Raw genomic sequence first — 20,728 nt, forward strand, 5'->3', positions numbered from 1 at the left:
CACTACCTGGAGAGATGGCGTAGCAGTACAACCCAAGTAGGCTAGATTCAACATAAAAATTGGGTTGTCTACTCTGTCGAGCATGAAAGTTTTGGGTTCCTCTTCTTTATATAATAAGATATCTTAGCCTTTTAACTCAGCATCTGTTTAACAAATCTTTCAAACTTCCCATCCTAAAGTTGATTTGAGAATTTTGGTTATGTTGACTCTTCTTCATACGTTTGGTTCCATATTTTACGCTTGTCTATTTAGTTTTGGTGTAATGACGTATATGTCGAGTGTGGTGAACCTGTATTTTGTATAATTTTTTGTGGCTTGTATTAAAAAGGTAGCTTTAGTCTGTAGCCTTACTTTATGAAATCAAATTTTGTCAAATATGAATCACCAAGAAAACAGTCCTTTGGGTTTCAAGAAGAGGAGAAAAACTGTGAATAATATATCTGTCAAAACTCCTCCATCTGCACTTGTCTCGGGCAGAACGATCACTTATGCAGCAGCGATCTTGAAGTTTGTGAGTTTTCTTATCCTCCCTCACTTGCCTATTACATTTCAACGTTTTTCTACATTGGTGATTTAGGGATGCATGTTTCGTGTTAGCTTTCTATTTCACCTCTGCGGATGTTGTTTGTTTATAATTCTTTTGGAATGAATGCTGTGTATTTCGGTGATTTCAACTGCAAGATCTAGATTGTATTGTAGGCATCTCACATGCCCTATTTAGATTTTCTATTCTTTACCATTAGGATCAATGAAACATTTGTTAGTGTGTTATATAATTGGGTTCGTTTTGTGATTTAATCAGGTTCTATTGCTATTTCTATGAAGAAAAGTTGATTGTGGGTTTTGGGCTTTCCGTCCTCTTTGATGTTTTTCCGATCTGGATTCATGAAACATTTATTTACTTTGAATTTTTGTGATTTGCTAGGTCTTCTTGGGAGTGTGGCTCCTTGTGTGCTGGAAGCAATGCTGAGAGACTTGGATAGGCTCCCGGGACGTTTGCTAATGACTGCTTGCCTTATTCTGTACTGTACGTCATTGGGAATTCTTGCTTTGGTTGGAATTGCCTTGCACCGTGGTTTTCCTACCCTAGCCGAACTGTTATTCGACGGAGGTTCAATTTAGAGGTATGTTACTCTTTTATTCTTTGCTCTTTATGATCTAGGGATGATTTGTTAAGAAACCACCAGTAAGTGAGGGTGTAATGTGTTTAGTGGGCAAAGGAGTTGGCATGAATGGGGGTAATTAATTGCCAGCATGACTGTGGGAGGAAATTGGAGGGAAACTTCATTGCAAGCTGCAGTCAAATAAAACGAGAGAACGGTAGAGAGGGGAGGTAAGGAAGTAGGATAAAGGACTGCAAAGGAGAGATCTGGGTGTGTCTCAAATCAAAACTACGTATGCTACTGAATATTTTTTCTCTTCAGTTTAGTCTTCTAATCCCTCAGTATTGCTGCTGAAATCACATGATACTGGGGATTCAATTTGTTACATTACATTGTTGATAGTACATACCCTTTTCCTGTGTGATCCAGTCCACTTTATATCACAAGTGTTTTGTATCTGATAATATGACGCACCTGGCCCCGTCAAGATTTCGCACTTTAAATTTTTTTTCTATATCAGCTATAAATAGTTAACACTACCTCGAGAAATGGTGTGGCAGTACAACCCAAGTAGGTTAGATTCAACAAGCAAGAAAGTTTTCGGGTTCTGATCCTAAAGTTGATTTAAGAACTTTGGTTATGTTGAATCTTCTTCGTACGTTTGGTTGCATATTTTACCCTTGTCTATTTAGTTTTGGTACAATGAGGTATATGAGTGTGGTGAACCTGTATTTATTATAATTTTTTGTGACTTGTATTAAGAAAGTAGCTCCAGTCTGTAGCCTCACTATGAAATTGAAATGTGTCAGTTATGAATTACCAAGAAAGCAGTCCTTTTATTAGGAGGTGATTTGGATTAGTTGAATATAATGAAAATTATATATGGGATTAATTACTTGTATATACACATAGGCCTTCTATTTATCATAAAAAAAATATGGACTAAACCCAAAATACAAATAAAAAATATAAACAAACTAACTAAAGATAAAAGATAAATATAAGCTAAAAATAATATATCTAGCATGATTAACAGAACAACTTTGCTATTTTATGTAGACTTTATGGGGGTTTACATGGTAACTTAATGGTATGCTTGAAGTTTTGTTCCAAGTTAGTGTATTTAATGTCGAACTTGTAATGCTTAAAATTACTTGGTCTCCTCCAGTTCTATTTTATGTATGATGCTATGTGATGTTTCATAGATGGAAAGCCTGTGTAAGTGAGATTTTCCTTTATGCACCTCCTGGTTTTTTCTCCTTATAATTTGCCACTCTTTCTCATACACAAAAACAACATCCCTAAGTTAGGAAAAAAATTCAAATTCTTATATAAATCATTTAATGTTCTTGGCAATCAGGGAACTTGCGAAGCACTTAATAGGTCGTGTGGGTGCTGTGGAAGCATTTTGGAAGATGAGGCACAACGTAAACAATGTAAGTCAGCATGTGACTTGGCAACTTATGTCTTCTGTCACGTGTGTGCTCTTTGTCATGAGGGTCGTGGGCTCCGTCCCAGGTTACCTCATCCTGGCTTTAATGCTCAACCGGTACTGGTGATGATTCCCCCAGCCGAACAGACCATGGGACGTGAAGCTTGAAGATTCTCCATCATCTTGGAAGTGCTATTCTTGTGTATGTCACTGATGCCTCTATAATTTGATGTTGAACCATGTTATGACTTCATCTAAGAAGGGACCGGGCTTTTTCATTTTTTTTTATAAATAAGAACATTAAACCTATTAATTCTGTTTGCCTCCCTATTATTTTGTATCATATATATTTGAATCTTATGGAAAAAATCTCCCAATAACTATGTCTATGCGTAACTACTATTTAGTTAATGAACTGAATGAAAGAATATGGTACATTTAGTGCGTAAGTCTTGTATGATTATGTACTTTCGGCTTAGGCTTTAAATATTGAATTGTAATGTGAACAATTTTAATTTCTCAGTCTGGGGTGCAGCTTAAATGTTAAAAGTATTTCATGACGGAACATATCTAGCTACGGCCTCCACTTTTACTCCTTTCCTTGTCTGGAGGACAGCAAATGGAGTGGTTAACGAATGCATCTGTTTGCTATGCCGACATTTGTTTGACAGGGTCTAAGTAATTTTCATAGTTTAGGTAGTGTTCTTTGCGTCCAAATTGCAAGGTCGAGCACTAAGGATGAGGAGAGTTTCAGCAGAGTAAAGAATAATAGAGTTTTAAATACAACAAATTTTAGAAATAAAGAAAGGTTATGAAAACTTCTAGAGGAAGCCTAAATTGTGAATGGAGTCCTAAAGCAAAGTAAGAGGGAAGCATTTGGTCTTCCTCTTCCTCTTGTTCTTCGTCCTCCACTTCTCCTTTAGCATCATTGTCCGAGTCTTCATTGTTGTCACCAATGGATTGTGCTCTGTGCTGTTGTTGAATGGTTGCAATTTCTTTGTCCACTGCATCGAATCTTGTCATGTAGGTGGAATGGTTTGAGACTAGCATTGTTAGATGTTTTAGCACACACTTCTCAAAGTCATTCTTTGGTCTAACAGTTGGGGCTATATAGGACGTGTCAATGTTGACTGGATCCTCATCCTCTTCTTGGTCGGCATTAGGTTCATTTTTGAAAGCTCGTTCTTTCTCTTTTTCGAAGTCTCATATGATGAAGGACAGGCTTTGCAATCTTATCTGTGTGATTGTACCCCATGGAGACTTCATCATTAAGATTAACGTGAAAAAATTCAAAGACTTTAAAGAGGAAGATGACATATGGTAAACTCGTGGTTTTAAACATCTTTTAATTTTAAAAATTTATTCTAAGTTTGAAAAAGTTTAAGATTCAACTAAAAAACAATTCCGAAGAAAAAGATAAGTTAATAATTATTTAAGTTTCAAGTCTTTCTTAATCAGAGTGTCCTAAGCTCATTACTTCACCAATTTCAAAAGTTGTTACTTATTTCAAAATATTACTCATTCAAGCAAAGAATTAAACTAAAACTCCTAGACACTACACGGGTTCCACGGGTTCCTCAGCTTATTTGATTGACAAGTATAACTATTTTTTAATTTTGATTTAATTTTCCTTATAAATATTTTTAAGAAATCTTTTTGATCCTTTATTTTGGATGGAACATATTATCATCAAAAAATTAATGAAGTTTTGATGAACATTATATTTTAAAATTCACTTCTCATTCACATGAGTACTTCGATCTTTACTTACAACGATAACGCTGTTACAGACGTTTTACCTTTCATAGTTGATTGCTTCAATCCTCCAAACATTCTCATACTTAATTATTGTATCGCATACATCAATGCATAAACACTTTTTCTATAATATACTCCGTTCAACTTTGCAATCATATTCAATGTCACATTTGAAAATGAGGTACTCATAAAACCATAAAATTTAATTTTTCAAAAACTTCACCACAACATTTCTCATGTTGCACGCTCCTATTCAAAACTTTTACCTAAACTATACAAAAGTTAAAGCTTTGATTTATTTATTTTTTCAAAAGAGGAACATGTCAGTATTTAAAAGACCAACAAACGAACCAAACTAATTATACCATAAATTTAGTGACTAACTGCATAAAACCAAGCATCCTGAATCACAAATATCAGTAATACGAAGATGTTAAATTTGTACTTTAGTCCTCATATCATGGAAATAAGACTCCCAGGTATATTCTTCTTTTCTTTGGCTTGCTCTATAATTTTGTTCTGCTGGCCCAACTGGAGTTCTTTTTCAGTAGCTTTTGAGATATCTTCCTTTGTCACCACCATGCATATTCTCATTCACTGACACATTAAGTCTTATGTAAGCTTTATCTTTTCTCGTACCATCAATATGTAAAAAGGCAAGATACAAATATTTTAATATACTCAAAATAGCAAAACGTATCATACTTGTCATCATAATTAATACACTCCAACCATAAGTTGATTGTCTCCCACCCAAAGGCATTCTCTCATTGTTTGTGCTTTAGAGTAAAGGGACATGCATAATTTTTTTAAAATCATATGACATTATCCTTCATTACTTTTCTTTACAAATAAAAAAGTTTACTTTGTTATGACTATTTTACCCCTATATGAGTGTCAAATAGAATCAAACAACTTTTTTTTAGAGTAAATGAACATAAATGAACACATCTCCTGAAGCTTTTGTTGACGTAAACGTAAAGACACGAGTATTCTAAGCGAACATTGAACTGCAGAACGTATTCGCTTCACATATCTAGCATGGATATAGATTATGGTCCTGTTACGAAAATTTTCTTCATAAAATTCTAAAAAAAAAAATACAATGAATTTCTTCATAAACTAAAATTAGCTTAACGAATAATTAGTTAGTAAGAATTCTTCATATTAATTTCTCCAAAAAAATTACTTAGTTTATGCATAGGATAATTTTAGTTTATGGGTAAATTTATTTCATATTTCGTTTTTTTTTTCTTTTCTTAGAAGGTTTTAACAAAGGGGAGCCTATTGAAGAGGATACAGTGACAGATTCATTAGATAAAGGCGCAGAACAATGCAATGAAAAAGGTGCAGTAGCTGTAGGTAGTTGAATACATGATATAGTAGAAGTAATAATAGATTAAATAACTGGGGTTGCTAGTGAGAACTGATTAAAAAAGGCAGAGAAAAGTCAGCAAGATTTGACATACCTGCAGATCTGAATGATGGAATCAGAGACAGGGCACAATGTTTGGGCCCAAAGTTCATAGCCCTAGATACAAAAATAATTACATGTCATTACGAGCTAAAAAAGATAATCATTAAATAAAACAAATACATGACGTATACAACACAATAGCAACAAAGATCATTTCCCACTACACAGAATAAGCTACATGAATCAATTCAGCCCACTGAAACCTAGGCCCTTCTTAATACTAAGTTAAATACTCTAATTACTCTTATTCTTAATTACTCTAATTACTCCTAACAAGGGCTTCAATTGATCGTCTTAGATTATCAGAATCCTGACAGATTGTACCATGTTTTCCTCAATAAGTGTAACTCCTATTTTCTTGCCAATATTGCAACATTGTCATCTATGCAACACTAGATTGTGCTATCGTTGACGCCTTATCTTTCATACTTCATTGATAGTATTGACAGATTCCTTCATAGCGTGGTTCAAATCCCAATCCTACAATGACATTAATCTGAGTCCAAAAAAAGAACACTAATCTGAATCCAGTGGTTACTTCATTAAGAACCTCAAGGGTCTATTTGATACTAAAAATAATGGTTAGTTTCTTATGAATCTAAAATTGGGAATGTTTGTTTTGTCATTTAAAAAAATTACATTCCTAAGAAATATAATTTCCTGGGAATGTTTTCTTAACAATGTTCCCACAAAGTTGTTCCCGTGGGAATCTTACAACTATATAATTCTCACGATACCCTATTTTTGGAGGAAATGTCATCTTTACCCTTATTAGCTCATTTAATACAACTATATGGTTTTAAGAATAATCTCTTATTAACTGCAATACAAAATTTCCTTGATTCACGGAAAACAAACATTTCAGATTTATGACCACTCACATTTTGGTCATTTTCTGGAATCATGGTTCCTACACATTACAAAGTGGCTTTCAACAGCATACTCAGTCATTAAAAAGCAATTTCTTCAGTACCGATTCTCTTAAAAAATCAATTCCACCAAAAAAGAAGCAACAAGCAACATCAAATTCCTCTACAAACTTAAGAATTTCTATAAAAACTCATGCAAATATCCTCCCACCCCCAAAATAAGAACACAAATTCACTAAATCTTTGGAATAATAACTTAACAAGTACCCATAATTGCTAGATCTGAACTGACAATAAGGTAATTCACACTAATGATTTTCACATCCTTCTTTATACATGACAAGACAGAGTAAACTGTTATAAAGGATTTATTTATACTAAGATGACTTGTCATGCTTCTGAACTTAATAGTTAAAACACCTACAAATGGATCTGTCATCTAAACAAACACAAACCAGTTCACCCGATTCAAGCAGAACTTTGATCTAACATAGTATGAACATTAAACAGGCAGAAACTATTCAATCAACACACTAGACTAAATCCACTACAAAGAAGCATTAGCATAACCTAAGTTTGGATGGCTAAACCAGCATTTCCTACATTAAAAGCCATCATGGAATAAGGAAAGGTAAAATACGCAAAGGAATTTACCATTCAGAAAGCTGCGTCACTTACTCAACTAAAACTCCCATCCTTTGGCTCCAATGTTGAGTATGTGAAGCTGGCAAAATAGATCAAGCTAAAAATACACTTGGCTGCTTCAAAAAAGGTATAGAAAAATTCCCAAAAGAGGACATCTCTCCTTGAATGAAACCTCACTCAAAACTTGAAAACGATAAAATAGGAATTGTGAGCTTCACATCACAACTGAAGCTTGACCAAAAGGAAACCCCTTATTCTTTTACCTCCGTCTTGTGAGCTTCCACTATATCAATTACAAACCTAAACCATTCCAGAGGTGCTGTACAGGATAATATGTAGGCATAAACAGGTACGTGACCATAAAAGGGAGAAATTTCAATCAAAAAATAAATTTTATTGGAGAATACAGGGACAAGTGAAACTAGAATCATAACTGTAGCAAGCTCAAAAATTATCTGTCAAACCTATACCACAATACTTTAGTAAGAGGACGGTACGGGAGAAAATGGCATTTCACTTCCTTGCTAAACAACACAAGGAATCAAGGAGGAGAAACTATTTTCCTTCTTTTCTCTTGCATTGTGGGGTCATTGTTGTGAGATTGTCTCAAAAAATGACTTGAGAAAAAATATGATAAAAGGCACCTGAGTGATCTCTCTTTATCGAGTGAAAAGCTGATACTAAATGAATGCGTACATACAGAAAAAAGAGTTGCAATTCTCTCTTACAGAAACCAGTATATAAATTAGACAATTGCAACTGTTACGAAGGAAAAACAGAAAAGTCAGTTATATGATTGAAAAATAGACCACTAATATAAGAATAATCCAAATAGAGACAGGCTTCATAGCGGGTAAAAAAGTCTTACTAAAATTAAACCCAGGTTGCTGATTGAAAGCCTCAGCAAACAACCATGATATATATCTTTGTAAAGTACCATCAGAATTTTCTTTAACTCTAAAAACCCATTTGCATCCTATGGCAGTTCTATGTGGAGGAACAGGAACAAGAGTCTTGGCTTTATTGCATTGTAAAGCAAGATATTCTTCTTTCATAGCAGAGAACAAATGTGGATAACAAAAAGTTTGTTTGATGGTTTTAGGTGCAATATCAGCAGCAAGAAGAGTAGGATGAATATAAGATTTACCAGATTATGATCTGGTTTGCCTAGGGTTGGTATTGAAAGGTCTAGAATGAGGAGAAATTTCAATATGAGAAACAGTGAAGGGATTAGACAACAAAGGGCAGACTCTTGAAGAGGATCTAGTGACAAAGATTAGTAGATAAAGGTGCAGTAGAATGCAATGGAGAAGGTGCAGTAGCTGTAGGTAGTTGAGTAGATGAAATAGTAGGAATAATAGATGAAATAACAGGGGAAGAAGTAGGTGGTTGTAAAGCAGGTGTGAAAAACTCAGGATATGGAAACCTGTTTTCATTGAAAAGCACATCTTTAGATATGTAAATCCTGCCAGAATGAGACACACTTCTAAACCTTTTGAGATGTTGAATACACAAGAATGATACATTCTTGAGAATGAAAAGCCAGCTTGTAAGAGGTGTGTGACCAGAGTATAGTAAAACATGCACAGCAAAAAGCCCTTTAAAATCGATAAACAGGTGAAGTCTGAAAAAGATGTGAATAGGGTACAGAAAAGTTAAAAAATGCAAACAGTAACCTATTAATGGCAAACTGCAGTGATGAAAGTGTGGTGATGCCAACTAATCATTAGAGTTAACAGATTGAGTGGTGATGCCTTCAGATACAATCTTTTCTTGGATAAAGTGACAATCTACCCCAATATATTTAGTCCTCTCATAAAATACTGGACTTGACAAAATATGTAGAGCAGCTTGGTTATTACAAATAAGAGTCGTTTGCATGAACTCTCCAAATATCAATTTTTTAAGCAATTGATTGAGCCAAATAAGGGTGGTGGCAGAGGTCATAGCTCTATATCCTACTTCTACACTATATCTTTCTACTACAATCTGCTTCTTGCTTTTCCAGTTGATCAAGTTGTTCCCAATAAAGACATAATATCTCCTTAGGAGATACAACCCAATTTGCATCTATTATTGTAACCACATAACAAACGTTTTGTATGTGCAAGTTCAATATACTTCATAATGCAAATCACTGCATTACAATAATACAAGGAGATATGATATGATATAGTATTCTTATAAGCCCACTTTGCATCTATTACCACAGCAAGAGTGTGATTATTGTAACCATATAACAAATCTTTTCTATGTGCAACTTTAAATACTTCATAATGCAAATCACTGCATTCCAATAATACAAGGAGATATGATATAATATTCTTATATTAAATAGGGTGGTATGATATGTTACAGTATTCTTATATTAAATAGGGTGATATGATATGATATAGTATTCTTACCAAATATTTCCCACTATTCAATATTGATTTTATTCCTTATTATTTTATATGTTATCTATTATAATTAAGAATACTCGTGTATACCCAACACACAGAATTCATTATACTCCTCCTTCTAGGTTTTTCTCTCCTCAACACGGCACCAAAGCTGTACCATAATCTTTGACACTTTTGACACTAATCCTTTTTACCATAATCTGTAAACAAATGGAATAACGAATTTTGTTTTCAATGGGAAAAGAGGACATTCTATTGATAAGGAAACGTATGATAAGTATAACATCACCGCAGTGATGAGCTAGTACATTAACACCTACTGATAAGGTAAATGCAGTTTTAACTAAGTGTTATACCATTTTGCTAAGATGTATGATGTATGAAAACATGTAGAATGATGTAAAATTCCATGTGAACTTAAAATGGCTAGAAAAATCAGACAAAATATATTCTTTGGCATTATCATTTTCTTCAATTTTCTTATAACTTGTACAGACTGATTCTTTTTTCATTAAAGATAGACAAAAGATGATATCAATCTTCTATTGAAAATTATACAAGTACATCTAAAATATTAATAAATGAAACAAAATATTTGAAACCAAAAGATGTGAGAAGTCATGGGCCCTAAATGTTAAATTGAATGGTGGACAAAAGTAGAGTTACATCTTGTTTCAAATTGCTTTTGATTTCATTAATAAAAAATGGAAGCAATGTTTTACTTTAAGCATTGCCACTGGAGGAAGAGAGAGTAAAAGCTAGAATGTCATCCAATACACAGATCTTTTTAATCTATAACTCTATATATGTAAGGGATATGGGGTTGTTGTTTATAGATTGTGTTCTCAGTTTATTTTACCCCAATAACTTCCAAAAATAAATCTTAATCTTATCCATGTAACCACACTCTATCTAACTGTGTTCTGGAAACTACCCACTTCTATTATTTAACTTCTATTATTATTTATTTTCTTTTAAATACATGTAGGCATGGAGTGCCTCTTTCCCCCTAGTATTAGCATAAAAAATCTTCATTTCGTTAATAAAGTTGTTTTTTCCTCATATTACACTGTACTCGGGAATGAATGCTATGAAAGGACTAGAATGTTTGCTTGGAGACAGTATGTGGACATAATGATTAATAGAAATCCTGTATCCAAACATATGGAGTAATGCATGAAAAGGTCATAGGAATGACAATATAATAGGGATATACATCATCCTACTTTTCACGGAGGGATAGATTAATGCTCATTGCATTTAAATTGACCTTTTTAATTGGGGTTTTGAATAAGTTATGATGAGGGAGAGGGAAGGGGGAGATAAATATAGGAGAAAAATGAATGAAAGAGAAAATATATTCAAATTCTTCTTGAAAGACTAAAGTGTTGTAAATATCATATTATTAGGATAAAAATATTATCAATATTTACATAATAAATAGGAAAAAATATCTTCATAACCTTTCCATTTATTTCAGCATATTCCTATTTCCTTTTTTTAAAGGGTTTTGGCTATTACAAATAGAGATGATGAGAATGTTATTTGTGATTGATATCCATAAATTAATTCTTGATTTTTCAAGTCAAAGCAAGTGTTAAAGAAGCATTTCTAAGACTCTAGTTTATATATATCATATAGTTACAAAGAATAGAAATGTACAAAGATAGAATCTTCATTTGTATCTGAAGGCACGATCTAGCAAATATTTTCATTTTCTTTACTGACAAGAGGTCCAACAGATATTTCATTTTCTTTAGCAGTTTCATACTGCTTCCTAGAAAGCCTATTACACAGCAACTATAGTTTGCTTCTGTGCTGGTGATGATCACAGAGAAGCTGATACTTAAAAGCTCCAACAGAGATCGTATACTTTGACTCCTTGAGCAAATTCAAATCACTAACTACAAAGCACATTAAGTGAAAAGAAGAGATAGAAAAACAACTTATCTTTTCCTTGCCCTAGGAGGCAGTGATGGCTAACAATTTGCTAATATTTACATAAAATCCAATGATAGTTGCATACTTTTGACAAAGAGCAACCTCCAAATAAGTATACCAGATAGAAATTAAAGAAACCATGCAAAAAGACTTAATTTAAAGAACCAAGATTAACATGAGAGCCACACCACAAAAACAAGATAACAAAACAAAATGTCCCTTATTTGACACCATAGACAACCATCATCTACGACATCATCAACCTACATGTGAGCTTTATAAAGTACAACTTCAAAGACCTCCTAAAAGACAATTTCCCAGGACATTCATTAGTAGATGAAACAACCAATCATCTAGAAAGTTGCAACCCAAGATACCAGTTATATGATTGCTTAACAGGAATCTATCTGTGTCCTTGACCTCGCTGCATGTCATATGCACCCCAAGCCCCAGGCCCTGGTCCATACTGAGGAAAATTCTCCCCTCCAGACTGTACCTGAAATTTGCCAGTTTTAGCAAAGAACAATATCAAAATCAATGGAAAGGTTGTAAAATACTATTAAATAAACATACTACAGACAATAATTCCCACCATATACAATATAATATATACATACAATCAAATACATTTAGGGCAATAAACAAACCAAACAATTTGCAAGCTATACAATACAACTTCATCACTCACTGGCTTAAAGACTAAACCGGACTAGCCAATTCATTCAAGTGAAAACCAGTCTAGTGATCAGTATATTAACTGCCAAAACCAGATCATATCAAAATCAGTGAGAACTAGTAATGAACTGACAAAAGCAATCTAAACCTGTGCAGGAAACCAGTATTTTTTTCATTTTTCAAATTTTAAAAATATTATATTTTTTAGTTTATTTAATTTTTTTGTTAAGATAAATAAGAAAATATATCTAAGTATTATATTTAAGGATTACACATAATTAGTATAAATTATATTTAAGAATTACACATGCATAAACCACATTTAAGGATATCACATTCGTATAGACTACATTTAAGGATTACACATAAGTATAAATTATTTTAAAGGATTCCTCAAAAAGTATAAATCAGTCAACTATTATTACTTTCATTCAATAAAAAACATTATATAATTGTCTATATTAATTTACAACTTTTTATATCTTGATTTCTTACAATTTTACTCAAATATAAATTTAATTTACTACCTTTTTGAACAAAGGCAAAGATGTTTCCTCCAATGGTTTCCACTTCCTTACAAATCTTTTGGTGCTATGAAAGTCTTATTCCCCTATTTATTTATTACTAATTCCTCTAACTAACTGCTCTACCTGTCCCAACTAACTCTCCCTTCCCTCCTCTCCCGACTCAACAGTTCCATCCCTTCAAATTCAAGGTAATTCTCTCAGGACGAGAATACAAAAGAGACAAATACAGTTCTCATGGCATTATTGTAGATTCTGGAAAATTAGCAACTCCGTCCAATTTAAAACTCTTCATGCTGAGTAGTGTATATAACTTGACCTCCATAACTTCAACATAACCCTGAAAAGCTACAAACTGACTACTTATATGGTAGTACATATTGTACAAACACAATCAATATCACACAATCTATGATTCACATCGCATGATACAAATCACTGCAACACTTATGCTTGTTTCTAAATCAATCTTGTACAGTTCAAAACACTTTCAGAACTGCATGAATCACAATTCTGGTTTGATTCAGTCACTGAATCATGGGAGGAATTGTGCACAGGTCACACTATAAAACAGATCAGGTTGAATGACAAGGCTTGAAAAAACCCTAAATCTGTTATACTTTTGTTGTGAATCTGAGAGAGAAGATGCAAAATGGTTGTTCTTTTCTTTTTGACCATGTCCACTCATTATCTTGGCTTTAGCTCACTTCTAGACTCTAAGCCATAATCTCACTTCTCCACCTACACCCACACCGCTTATATCTGTTGTTTCCTCATGTTTACTTGATAAACTATAAATGTTGCTGTTCCCATCTACTTTTTAACATGTGTTGCTGAATTTCTGCTCCCTTCTCTTGCTTTACACATGCTACTGCTGAATGAGTTTTCTGCTAGACTCTTGCTTTATAGAAATGGGTAAATAAAAAAAGGACTCTGATATTACTTGGAACTAGTATGAAGGTCTTCCTACAAATAGACTATAAGTAAAATGTAAATCTAGTATCATTGGATTTTTACGCCTTATATTTAAGTATGTTACATTCTTTGGAACTATTATGAATCTTACAATTCACTATACGAAATTATTTATGACTCAAAATATTTCCTCTCCAGTACATTATTTCTATCTTCATTCAACTTACCCTGTTAATCAGTGTTGTCATACCATTCTTAAATATGTTGTACTGCTGTTGCAGGACATAAGAATAATTCGGGTGCTATTTGTATTCACCTAGGTTCGTGACCGGATCTGAGATTGGCAAAGCAGTAAAAATGAAGATCCTACTCATACCACCAAGGTCCAGAATTCACAAAGGATACGAAATAACATAAATTGTGTAATCATAACAAGGATCATAAAATCCCATCCTACAATAGCATTTTTGAGGTTAGCCCCTCCAACTCCACTGTACTGTACTGATAACTACAGACCTAATGAAAATATCATAATATTCAATGATAACGGGTACCACTTCTACATGTGAGTAAGAATCAACTAATTCGAGGTTTCACTGATGAATGTCCATTGAAACGGTCTAACTTAAGTACCAAACAAACAACATACAGATTTCTCAAGAAACCACAGATATGGAAGTATATTACTGAGAAATGAAAACCCCTTTTAATTCAGACTGATCCACTCAGTTAAGATAAATTTCAGATGCAACAAAACTTACTGGGTTCATGCCATAAATTCCAGGGTAAGGATTTCCAGCGTATCCAGCATCAACATTGCCATAATTTGCATTATACCCTGGGCCTACAAAATCAAAGCAAAGGACAGCAAACAATGAAGAGCATTAGTAGGCCAAAACAATGATATCTTGAGACAAGAAAACAAAAGTGTCACAAAAAAATGGAACTAGACCCAATACCATTTTGTCATATATTGCAGTTTGTTAACTCATCAAGACTACATCACGCAAAAAGGATGCATACCTGGATTCCCAGCTGCCGCGGCAGCTCGTGCTCTTTTCTCTGCATTCGCAATTTCCGCACGAAGCTTCTCCATCTCCCGAGCCATTGCAACCAACTTCTTCTCCATCACTTGACCATGCTCATAGTTTTCTGCGAATCCCTTCTTCTCATACTCAATGGCAGCCCTAAAAGGCAATAGACAATTTAAAACAATACCAACAACATTAACATCAGCTCAGCATCCCAGTACCCCTCTTTAAAGCCACCAGGTCTATATTTACCATTCAAAGTCATAAGAAATATGCATTTATAAAATTCCTTCAGTGGATATATTGTCAACTGCAACATAGGATTCAGCTTTTACTGCAAACTCTAATGCATAGCTACATAATTCAAAATCAGAGTTGTGTTATTCATGCAACAACAACTAGTTGTTTTATCCCCACCTGTCCATCGCATCATTCATCTCCTCTCCTACTTTTATATGTTTTTATCATTTCTCATATTCTCTATCACTACTGTAAGAAAATTGTTGGACAATTTTACGCAAAAATTAACACAATTATTTAGAAAATAACCACAGCCAAGGTTTCCTATGCGTAATTTAAAACCTTGATCACAAATAAAGCACAATTCACCCTATTGCACCAGATTGAGACAAAGCCACTACCTTGCACATTGCAACTCCTGTTTCATGGCCTCCACATCGGCCCTGAGCGCCGGCAGCCGTTTGGCATCGGCAGTCATGCGGGCCAAGTCCTGCGTCATGGCCTGCACCTGTCCGGACAGGTCCTGACGGACAGCTGTGAGCTCCTTGATGTCGGCGTGGACCTGGAGGAGCTCGGCCCGGGTGGCCTCGGTGCCCCGGAGTTCGGCCTCGAGCTGGGCCGACTTGTCGTAGAGCTCCCTCATGCGGGCCTCTGTGTCTGCCCGGAGCGAGTCTCGGAAGTGCGCCACGCGTTGGAGCTCGTGTTGGGCTGCCTCTAGCTCCTGCTTAAGGGCCACATGGGTGGCGGCGAGCCTCTGGTTGTCGCCCAGAAGGCCCTGAATGTCCTGGTGCTGGGCCGCGAGACGCTCCTCGATGATCGCCGCCGGGTGAAGCGGAATGGGCCCGCGTGGGCCCAGCCCTAGCTGCGAGTCCCGGAATTCTTCCAGAAGCGCGGGGTGGGGATGGGCGGGGACAATGGGTCCCACTAGATGGTGATGGGCCCGAGCGCCGAACACCGGGTGGTCGTGAATTGGCGGCGATAGCCCCGCGGCATGCGGAGGAGGAAGGGGTTGCCCGCGGTTTCTGCCCGACATAATTTAACTAAGAACAGTGGAAGAAAAGGGGAAGCGGGTGAAATTGGGAATGTGGATACTTTCAATATTAGAGAAGTGGAAGCACCAGCTTTTCGAGGAGGGAATCGGGGTTAGGGTACGCAAAACGGCGTCGCTGCGTACGGAAGGGAGTGTGCAGTGAAATAAGGAATAACCAACCTCAGGGACCGCTGATGCTTTTCGTGTTTAGTCTCTGATACTTTTCATGTTTCTTTAGATTTATTAAGATAAGGAGTACTAAAAAACTAATTTTATCTATTATTTACTAATTAACTTTAAGTTTTTAACAACATAATTATCTATGTTTTAAATTACATTTTATCATTTTAAGAGGCTTAAGGTTATAAGTGGTGCTTCACTTAAACCCTAATATTATCTTATGTATTTTCAATGTGATTGGGTGATATTTTATATAGTCTCAAATTTTTTTTATTAGTATCCAAATATTTTTCAAAATTATAACAACACACAATCTTCAATATCAAGTCAATTTTGATGTAAATGTTGCAAGCTCATCAACCTATTTGTTACATGATACTTAAGTATTCAGATCAAAACCGAACGTTTCTACCAATTAAGAGAATACATGTGTTAAAAAATTAAGTACACTTTATTTTGTCGTTTTGTGTAATATAAAATTATTTTGAATATATATATATATATTACAATTTGAAATATATTTATACACCATGTATTTTAAATTGAACAATTCATAAATATATTCCATGAAAAATCATTGTTTATACAATCCACAGTATATGTTATATAGATTATAATTGCAATATGAAACAATATATTATAGTTTAGTTTGTATAAATATGACTAGAATAAGAGGTGGAGTTTCTTGAGTCAATGGTAGATGAAGACTTATAACCTCAATTTGTAGAAAACATGTTCCAATCACTCGTATTGTTGTTGTTGATACAGTGAATGCGCTAACAAAATGACATATTCATAATGAAAGATTTTTAGTAGATATTTCTCTTTTAGTGAGTTACGTTGACCATATTATAAGGAGATTATGCGATGGTTAAATAAGGAACAAACCTTATTTAATTGTCACGTTAATTATGTGTTAAGGAGTCAATGTCATGTTTGGAAAATTTCAATACTTTAGTAAGGATGGTGATAATTGCCTGAGGGTAACGTGTTTGGAAATTACAATCTTCAAGATAATAATATATATTTAACTCATCTCATGAGTACAATACTCAAAGAGCTTAGTTATCGTATCGTCTGATGGTATGTCTAGTGTGTATCATTTGGATGACCTCGTTTGTATATTTTTGTTTAATGCATTAGGCTTTGGATTTTTATGTACATAAGCAATTGTTTTTATTATTGTTTTAAGTGATATTTATCAAACTTTTTTATTCAATTAAATGTTAGGTTAAATCATGTCATTTGTTCCTATTTTTATAGGAAAATCTCAAATCGATTCCATTTTTATGTGTCTCAATTTGGTCTCTATTTTAAAATTTTTCAAGCAATCAGGTCCTTTTAGTTAGTACCGTACTAAATTATTAAAGAGGTGTCACGCATGAGAGTTGTCAAGATTAAATAATCATCTTATGTTTGAGTTTTGACCCTCCTATATTTGATAATGATTGATGTATTTGCAATGGTCTTGTTTCAAACAAAACCCCTTTCGCACCCTTGTTGGTCACAGCTTAATCGGTCTTATCAAGAGTTTTGAACAAAATGAATCCAAAAGAACCATAAATAAACAAAACACGCTTAATCAAGTGTCAATCACGATATTACAACAGAGCAGCACAATCAAAATTCATAATTCATTGATATTGTTATTTTCAATAAAAAGAATACAAAGATAATAAACAAACGAACAACATTCCACCTACTCAAAACCATAGAAGAAAGTAAACCCAATTTACATCTCTTCAATTCGCTCAATATCCAAAATTAAAGTTGAGTACAAATGGATTTGTGATCTACCTGCCACACCAATCGAGTTTATGATTCAAATGGATTGTTTACCATAATCCTGGGAAGCCTCGTTAGAGGTAAGAATGCATGGTAGTGGTTGTAGGATGACAATTTTGTGACACAATGGCAAAGGTGCGAGCTCTTGATCTCAAGGAACCTGCAACAAGCTCGAGTGAAGGTGGTTCTAGGGAATGCAAAGGAGGCACATGCGGTAGAGGCAAGGGTTTTGATGTCGTCAAAAAAGGTGGATTGATGTTTCTTTGTATGGGTGTGGGTGACAGAGAATGAAAGAAGGAGATGAATAGAGATTGGGGTGAGTGAGCATGAGAAGAGCGAACTTCTTACTTTTTGTGAGTAAGCCCAAGTGAGAAATTTTTTTAACGACTGAGTGTGAGACTAAAGCTATCACATTTTGAGTTTTAATTTTTAATAATTAATTATTTTCTAATCCGTGTGTAAAATCAATAGGTTAATTTTGTATTACCTACGAATCATGTACCATTATCTCAGATGATAACCTTCACAAAAAAAATTCTACTCTAATATCGTAAGTGATATTAGTTATCCCATGATGTGAGCTAAGTGAGCCAAATTATAATCAAATTATAATGCTTGACTTACTACACTCTTCACTTGAAAGAGTTAGACCATAATTATCAATTTAGCTTTTTAGAACAAGTCAATGTTAGAAGTTTGGTTCCCATTAGGAAAATTGTCAAGGGGGAGATTATGCTAGGTGACATTAATTATACTATGGTGTAGGTTAGGTGACGTGGTCACAACAAAAATATGCATTTTTGTTGTTATGCAAAGTATAAAGGGTTGTCTACTGGTAAGAGAATAGCCCAAAAAATATAGTCTCTTTATTCTCTTTTTGAATGATCTTCGATTTGAAGGCTTTTCAAAAATATATTCGTTAGATAGAGCTTTGCTTTGATCTCTGAGTCATCTCAATCTTGTTGTATGTATAAACTGTTGGTTAAAGTCAATTTGTCAGAGTAGATTTTTTTTTTCAATACTTTGACAAAAGGAGAACATTCCGTGAATGTCTTCTTTGTCTTTAACATTCACTTTTTATCTGTATATGATGAAGCACGTGGATACATGTAATATGCAATCTGCATAAAGTATAACAGACATCCATACAACAAATATGTTATTTCTTTTATCACTTTTGTTGTTTTTAAACGTTGAGCATTTAATGAAGGTAGTTTATGAAGGCTTCGTCTTGGATGAAATAGATTGTTCGACACATGGTATCATTTAGCCTATGTAAACACTTATTTGAGTTGTTTTTGTTTCGTTCAACAACACTTTTAACAAGATGTCTTTCAACATAAGTTTTTGGATAATCGTTTAGGACTTTTGGATTTCTTTTCAAAAACATCTTTTGACACTTTCATCTATCAAGATATATTGAGAGTTCGTTTGATCATCACCTAATAATGTATAACACTAATCCATTCAGCAAGACTCTCATTAATGCATTAAATAAGAAAATTGTTTAATTGTGATTTTGTTCATACATTCGCGCTTTTACTAAGGCTTTTCTTGAGGTATAAAGCATTTTCACAAAACCATTTATATTTTAGTTGTATTGCTTTTCTAATGATAACACTATCATATGTTCATTTCGTTTATTATTGTTTATTAAATTTCAAAACATACGAGGACGTTTAGACACTTCAGTTTTATAGACAATCTCTTCTTAACATCGTTGAATGCCTCACTTTTAAAACTAAGAAAGAAAGTCCATGTATGTCTTGAATAACAATCAACACTCACAAGAGCGTAATAATTTCCACCAAATCATTTTATTTTAGAAGGACCAAATAAATTCATGTGCAAATGTTCTAAGGTTTTTGATGTAGAAATAATATTTTTATAATGAAAAGAAGATTTCATTTGTTTACCCTTTTGACATGTTGCACAAAGTTTATCGTTTCAAAATTTAGTTTTGGAAAGCCAATTATCAAGTAAATGTTGTTGTACCGTATGACCGATCGGTCTCTCACTGACCTGACAGTCAACACTTCCAAAACAACATTGGAGGAAGTTTGTCTCTAGTCCCAAGTTTATGCAAATCGGATTACTTCTCAATAAGTCGATTAGTCATGCATCCATTAAGCACCAACATTACAAATCCAACATATTTACAAGTAAAATACATTTATCGACTTTTGGATTGTTGGGCCGTGATTAGGTCAATCCTAATTAAAAGTTCGTCTTGAAACCTATAAAGACAGAGGCAAGTGATTGCATTTATTGTGAATTTAAGACTTTGTTGTGATAACCGATTAGATACATACATACATATATATATATATATATATATATATATATATATATATATATATATATATATATATATATATATATATATATATATATATATATATATATATATATATATATATATATATATATATATAACGTAAGTGTTGGAGTGCCTTTGACAAGTACCCACCCGCTCGACTTGGAATTTTAAGATGAAGAACCGAGGACAATTTTGTGACAGAGACCTAAGGCGACGCTAGAGGATTGAAAGAAAAGTGTGAAAGAGTGTTACGATTGTGATTATCAACCCCACACCCGAAACAATGACATTTGAGTACAAGAAACTCTTTTATGCAATAACTATGGATTTTCTTCTTTAACAACCAAACAAGTCATATTTATAGTTGATGCATGATCAAGATCAATTCAATAAATATTATT

The 20,728-nt window shown here is 34.0% G+C and overlaps 2 protein-coding genes across 12 annotated transcripts; one reads left to right on the forward strand and one right to left on the reverse strand.

Moving 5' to 3' along the window:
• Positions 1-447: 447 nt before the first annotated feature.
• LOC106760561 (cell number regulator 8-like) lies at positions 448-4,701 on the forward strand (the record flags this gene model as incomplete). Its single annotated transcript, XM_014643982.2, is given in 4 exon segments — positions 448-511; positions 926-952; positions 955-1,124; positions 2,464-4,701. Coding segments are annotated over 4 exon segments (501 nt in total), but the record flags the coding sequence as incomplete, so codon positions are not given.
• LOC106762384 (protein FLX-like 1) lies at positions 4,574-16,260 on the reverse strand. Of its 11 annotated transcripts, none has more exons than XM_022781289.1 (7): positions 15,414-16,260; positions 14,765-14,928; positions 14,503-14,585; positions 12,025-12,123; positions 7,318-7,363; positions 5,763-5,824; positions 4,574-4,890 (listed from the first exon to the last, which is right to left on the reverse strand). In XM_022781289.1, exons 1-4 carry the CDS (start codon positions 16,043-16,045, stop codon positions 12,031-12,033), a joined length of 972 nt encoding a protein of 323 aa, XP_022637010.1. In that variant the 5' UTR covers positions 16,046-16,260; the 3' UTR covers positions 4,574-4,890; positions 5,763-5,824; positions 7,318-7,363; positions 12,025-12,030. The 11 variants fall into 11 exon arrangements, with proteins under 11 accessions (XP_022637010.1, XP_022637008.1, XP_022637011.1 ...); XM_022781287.1 differs by having other exon boundaries at positions 12,005-12,123; XM_022781290.1 differs by having other exon boundaries at positions 4,574-4,920; positions 7,294-7,363; positions 12,005-12,123.
• Positions 16,261-20,728: the final 4,468 nt, after the last annotated feature.

The sequence above is a fragment of the Vigna radiata genome, chromosome 5, assembly GCF_000741045.1.
Source record: "Vigna radiata var. radiata cultivar VC1973A chromosome 5, Vradiata_ver6, whole genome shotgun sequence".
Classification (NCBI taxonomy): domain Eukaryota; kingdom Viridiplantae; phylum Streptophyta; class Magnoliopsida; order Fabales; family Fabaceae; genus Vigna; species Vigna radiata.